This window comes from Phyllostomus discolor, chromosome 3 (genome assembly GCF_004126475.2).
Source record: "Phyllostomus discolor isolate MPI-MPIP mPhyDis1 chromosome 3, mPhyDis1.pri.v3, whole genome shotgun sequence".
In the NCBI taxonomy this organism is placed as follows: domain Eukaryota; kingdom Metazoa; phylum Chordata; class Mammalia; order Chiroptera; family Phyllostomidae; genus Phyllostomus; species Phyllostomus discolor.
This window is the reverse complement of record NC_040905.2, coordinates 149,899,656-149,906,195: the sequence shown is the minus strand read 5'-3', so window position 1 is coordinate 149,906,195 and position 6,540 is coordinate 149,899,656. Positions and strand designations below refer to the sequence as shown.

At 33.9% G+C, this 6,540-nt stretch overlaps 1 protein-coding gene across 3 annotated transcripts in view; it reads left to right on the top strand.

The window, feature by feature from the left end:
• ADAMTSL1 (ADAMTS like 1) overlaps positions 1–6,540 on the top strand; it is a 907,410-nt gene that overhangs the window by 549,890 nt on the left and 350,980 nt on the right. For all 3 annotated transcript variants that reach the window (XM_036021558.1, XM_036021557.1, XM_028519737.2), the window contains one exon: positions 4,623–4,668. In XM_036021558.1, the coding sequence (XP_035877451.1) occupies positions 4,623–4,668 (46 nt within the window). The remainder of the gene's footprint in view (positions 1–4,622; positions 4,669–6,540) is intronic.

The window sequence follows — 6,540 nt, the reverse complement described above, 5'->3', positions numbered from 1 at the left end:
CTCCACAATCTCATCCATTCCACATTATTGTAAAGTATCCACTTTTCATTGCCTGTCACAATTTGCTTTAAAAATGGAACATTTTCATTACATGTCAGTAGAGAATCACATACAGAAATATGGTCAAGATTTTTTTCACTTAATTTATGAGGAACCAAAACATCAAAGTTATGAACATAACCAAACTGGTACAAATTATTTTCAAGTCTTGATTTGGACATTTTGTGTATGTTGGCTATCTCCTGTGTGGTATAACATTGATGGTTCTCAATTGATGTCTCAATTTAATTACTCAACTTCAACTGGTCTACTCAATGCCAGAGCATCATCTAGTGAGAAATCTCCAGCACAAAACTTCACAAACCACTTTTGACATGTTCCATCAGTCACAGTACCTTTTCCATATACTGTAAAATTAGTATTTTTGCGTTTCAGTTGTATTTTTACCTTTCTTGAAATAATACAGCATAACATCCTGAAACTGTTGCTGATTTTCTTCCATCTTCAATATTATAATGTCTACAAAAAATTCCCCAATTTGATGTTTTTTTTTTAAATGCACGCTGATATCACAGCTGTCACAATACAATCTAACAAAATTGTTTCAAATGATGTTAAAGACAACTAAACGCCACTAGAGCCATCTTACAGAGAAAAACCAAACAAACTTTCTGGCCAATCCAGTATTAACTAATAATCCTAGAAGATAAGTAATACGGCCCCCTTTTCAGATGACAAACTGACATATAAAAACAGAGGAATAAAGTCAGGATTGCAGAAAGAGGATTCTAGTTTCAAACTATGTACTCTAATCCACTACACTATGTCACGTATGCACTTGGAATTTCAAAATTGAAAAACATATCACATTCTGCTGACACTGATGTCTAAGTGGTACACTATTAAAGGCCTCTGGGTTGCAGAATTCATTACCTTGTGTACCATCAACTGGTAGGCTCCAACCTATCTTGAAACTTTTCAGACTCAGAAACTGATATTTTTCAGCAATCACACCAAGAACAGAGCCTTGTCTTGCAAGTCGACTCACAATTACTTGGCCCATGAGACTAATGTTTCAAATTAAATGCCAGCTTATTAACTTACAGCTAATAATAGAACTGTCTGTCACATGGACCAGAGTATTCATGTCAGCATGACCAGGACATTAATCTCTTAGCAGTCATGAAAAGCCAGATCACTCTTGGCAAGATGCTTGGTCCATATGGCATCCTAATGAGGGGTGTATCTGGGATGAGCAGAATGTTCATTGGCATCATTTTGGTTAGTGTGAGACATCTTTACACCATGGGAGCAAAAGCCTTGCCAGTAGGACCTGGAGGACTTCAACTTTATTGGTCCTTTACCTGGGACACTTTTGGGCTGGGTACTGACAACCATGTACTGTCATTCTTCTCTTTTCTATGATTGTTTGCCTTGCTACATTTCATGGTTAAGGCATATTAATACAGTCAATCTGGTCATGGTCAAATATCTCAGCATAGGACCTTTCTATCTCCTTAAGATAGTTTTTTCTGCAATTGTTTTTTTTTTAGATAACATATTCATTTTGATAACATTCTCAAGACCTAGCACAAAATCTATCTAACAAAATTTGAATTTCTTTCACTGAATATAATTGAGTGATTTTCTTGACAGCAAAAACTAAGTCATATTCATTCCCAGAAGTAAATGCATTGCGCAGCACAAAGAGACCTCAATGAACATTTCTTGAATAAACAAGTGAATTAGGAGGCAGTAAAGCATCATGGTTATGAGTGTAAGCATTGAGCTCAGATGATCTGGTTTCAAATCTTAGCTCTATTACTTAATAGTTGTGTGATTTTGACAATTTACTTAACCTCCCTAAGCCTCAGTTTTCTTATTTGTAAAATGGCCATAATGATAGTACCCTGTCTCTTAGGGTTGCTGAGATGAGTAAATAAGTAAATACAATACAACAAACCTAGAGATGTACCTTAAACTCCATAAATATTAGGTATTAGTATAATCATTCTCTCAGAATATTGTGTTGTATTTTACTTGTTTTTTCAAGTGTGATTTATTTCTTTATTTTTTATTGAATGTATTGAGGTGACATTGGTTAATAAAATAATATAAGTTTCAGGTATACAATCCTATAATACATCATCTGTGTATTATATTGTGTGTTCACCACCCGAAGTCAAGTCTCCTTCCATCATCATTTATGCCCCCCATACCCTGTTCTACCTCCCCCTACTGCCCTTTCCCTCTGGTAATCACCATACTGTTATCAGTGTCTATGAGGTTTTTATTTTTCTTAACCGTTCATCTTTATCACCCAACACCCCAACCCCCGTCCCCTCTGACAGCTGTCAGTCTGGTCTCCATGTCCATGAGTCTGTTTCTATTTTGCTTGTTAGCTTACTTTGTTCATTAGATTCCACATGCAAGTGAGATCATATGGTACTTGTCTTTCTCTGACCAGCTAATTTCACTTAGTATAATGTTCTCCATGTCCATCTATGCTGTCGCAAAGGGTGACTTCCTTCTTTTTTATGGCCAAATAGTATTCCACTATATAAATGTACCACAGCTTTTTATCCACTTATCTAGTGATGGACACTTGAGCTGCTTCCATAGCTTGGCTATTGTAAATAATGCTGCAGTGGGCATAGGGGTGCTTATGTTCTTTTGAATTAGTGTTTTGGGTTTCTTAGGATATAGTCCCAGAAGTAGGATTGCTAGGTCATGAGACAGTTCCATTTTTAATTTTTTGAGGTAACTTAATGCCTTTCACGTTGACTGTACCAATCTGTATTCCCACCAATAGTGCACAAAAGTTTCCCTTTCTCTACAACCTTACAAGCACTGATTTGTTGATTTATTGTTGAGAGCCATCCAGACAGGTGTGAGACAATATCTCATTGTGGTTTTAATTTGCATTTCTCTTATGAGTACTGATTTTGAACATCTTTTCATATGTCTATTGACCATGTATATGTTCTCTTTGGAAAAGTGTCTATTCAGGTCCTTTGCCTATGTTTTAATTGGATTGTTTGTTTTTTTGGTGTTTGGTTGTGTGAGTCCTTTTTAAATTTTGGATATTAACCACTTATCAGATGTGTCATTGCTGAATATGTTCTCCCATTCAGTGGGTTGTCTTCATTTTGTTGATGGTTTCCTTTGCTGTGCAAAAATGTTTTATTTTGATGTAGTTCACTTTTTCTTTTGTTACCTTTGCCCAAGAAGATAATATCAGAAGAAATATTGCTATGAGAAATGTCTGAGACATTACTGCTTCTATTTTCTTCTAGAAATTTTATGATTTTGGGTCTAATATTTAAGCCAAAGTGGCTTATTTTGAAAAGAGCAGAGTACTGCTGTTCTTGTGTCATCACTGAATGTTTAATCAAAAATTGATTGTTTTTGTTCACAAGAGTTCAGTGAAATGAAAACTCCCATGTATTGCTGGTGGGAGTATGTAATGGTACAAATTTTGTGGAATGTAATTTATCAAGAGCTTATAAAAGTTCATTTCCTCTACTCCAACATTCTTCTAGAAATTTATCTATCCTAAAGACGTAGTCAGAAATTTGGATAAAGCATATGCATGGATATGGTTCATTACACTCTCATTTATCAAACCTCAAATTGGAAATTACTTAAATAAGTAATAGGAGGATGATTATGCAAATTGTATTGTTTGATGGAATATTAGTTAACTCCAAAAATGTTAACATTAAAGGTATATACTAGTGTAGGGAAATAACTCTAAAAATTATAAGTAGAATAAAACAAGCTACAAAATTGTATAAATAGTGTGATTTTTTTCCACACTGGAGAGAAATCAATAAATCAAAATAATGGAGATTATCTTTAGATGAGGTAACTATGAGGGGTTTTTTTCTTTCTTGTAGTCTATCTTTTCTAAAATTTCTACAATGAGCATGTATCTCAGAAATAAAAATAATTCTTTAAGAATTATGACTTTTTATATCCATTTTGTAATTTTAAAAGACATTTAGTATTAAGTACAATTTTTATCATACTCATGGTCTAATTTTTTTCTATAAAATACTCCAGTTTTATACTAGAAATAATTAAAACAGGATTCACTTAATATTAATGTTTTAAAAAACCTTGGAGTTATACATTTGGTTAAATAAGAACTAACTATAAGTACTTCTTTTGACAACTTTTTAAAAAAATATTTTATTCATTTATTTTTAGAGAGGGAAGGGAGGGACATAGAGAGAGAGAGAGAGAAACATCAATGTGTGGTTGCTGGGGTCATGGCCTGCAACCCATGCATGTACCCTGACTGGGAATCGAACCTGCGACACTTTGGTTCGCAGCCTGCACTCAATCCACTGATCTATGCCAGCCAGGTATCTTGACAACTTTTGAAGCAAAATAAATGCTTAATTTCAATCTTCATGGAATAATCAATTTATGTGTATAACTTTAGATCTGCTCAATTTAGTATTTGATAGTAACTCTTTTAAGAACATATGCAGAAAATAGATTGGCTGTTACATGAGTATTAAGAGAAAAAAATTCTTTTTATAAGAAAATAGTTCAAATATTGAGCCTTTCACTAGTATTAATGAGGTGTTTCTTTTTTTCTTTTTATCCCCTAGGAGCTGTGAGGGAAGAAATATTCGTTATAGAACATGCAGTAATGTGGTAAGTTTTGAGGTTATATGATTGTAATAATGTACTTTTAATTGTTTTGGTATATTTGTTACTTTTTATTATTTTTTATCTTTTTGTTTAATTTTTATGAATTTATTGGGATGGCACGCATTAACAAATTTTTACAGGATTCTTGTGCATACTCTACAACATATTATCTATACACTGTATTGTGTGTCACCATCCCAAATCAAGTTTCTGTCCATCACTATTTATACCCCCTATACTCTCTTCCACCTCTTCCCACCTCCCCCTCCCCGGCAATCACCACACTTTGTCCATGTCCATGAGTTTATTTCTTTATTTTTTTGCTCTATCCTTCTACCCATCCCTATTCCCCCAACCCTCAATGACTATTGTAAATAATGCTTCAATGAACATAGGGGTGCATATATTCTTTCAAACTAGTTTTTCAAGTTTCTTCAGATAAATTCCCAGAAATGGAATCACTGGGTCATAAGGCAGACCCATCTTTAGTTTATTTTTAGGAAATTCTGTACTGTTTTCTACAGTGACTGCACCAGTCTGCATTCCCACCAATAGTGCACTAGGGTTCCCTTTTCTTCACGTCCTTGCCAGCACTTGTTGTTTGCTGATTTATTAATGATAGCCATTCTGACAGGTGTGAGGTGATATCTCATTGTGGCTTTAATTTGCATTTCTCTGATGATTAGTGATGTTGAACATCTTTTTATGTACCTATTAGCCATCCATATGTCCCCTTTGAAGAAGTGTCTTTTCAGATCCTTTGCCCATTTTTTCTTTGGATTGTTTTTTTGTTGTTGTTATTGTTGTTTTGTGTTTGGGGTTCTGTTTTTTTTTTGGTGTTGAATTGCACAAATTCTTTATAAATTTTGGATATTAGCCACTTATTTTCCTTTGCTGTGCAAAATAAATTTTTTATGTAGTTCATTTTTTCCTTTGTTACACTTGCATAAGAAGATGTATAAGAAAAAATACTGCTATGAGAAATGTTCGAGATTTTATTGCTTATATTTTCATCTAGGATTTTTATGGTTTTGAGTCTAACATTTAAGTCTTTAATTCATTTTGACTTTATTATTGTGTATGGTTTAAGAAGGTGGTTTAGTCTTTCTTTCTTTCTTTCTTTCTTTCTTTCTTTCTTTCTTTCTTTCTTTCTTTCTTTCTTTCTTTCTTTCTTTCTGTCTTTTCTTTTCTTTTTTTTTTTTGCCTGTATGGTCTAATTATACCACCACCATTGATTGAATAGACTGTTTTTACCCCATTGTATGTTCTTGCTTCCTTCATCAAATATTAATTGACTGTAAAGACAACGGTTTATTTCTGGGCTCTTTATTCAGTGTCATTGATGTATATGTCTGTTTTTATGCTGGCACCATGCTCTTTTGATTACTATGGTCTTGTAGTATGGTTTGATATTAGGTAGCACAACTCCCCCAGGTTTGTTCTTTCTGAAGATTGCTGTGGCTATTTGGGGTCTTTTGTGGTTTCATATACATAATATATTTTTTCTAGCTCTGTGAAATACACTCTTGATATCTTCATAAGAATTATATCGAATCTATAGGTTGCTTTAGGTAGTATGCACTTTTTAAAAAAAGATTTTATTTATTTACTTTTAGAGAGAGTGGAAGGGAAGGAGAAAGAGGGGCAGAAACATCAATATATGAAAGAAACATTGGTCATTTGCCTCTCACACATCCCCAACCAGGAATCAAACCACTCTGCTTAGTTTGCAGGCCTGTTTTCAATCCAATGAGCTACCCCAGCCAGGGCTGGGTAGCAAGGACATCTTAATGATGATAATTATTCCTATCCATGATTATGGTATATGCTTCTGCTTATTTGTATCTTCTTCAATTTTTTTTCTTCAGTGTCCTA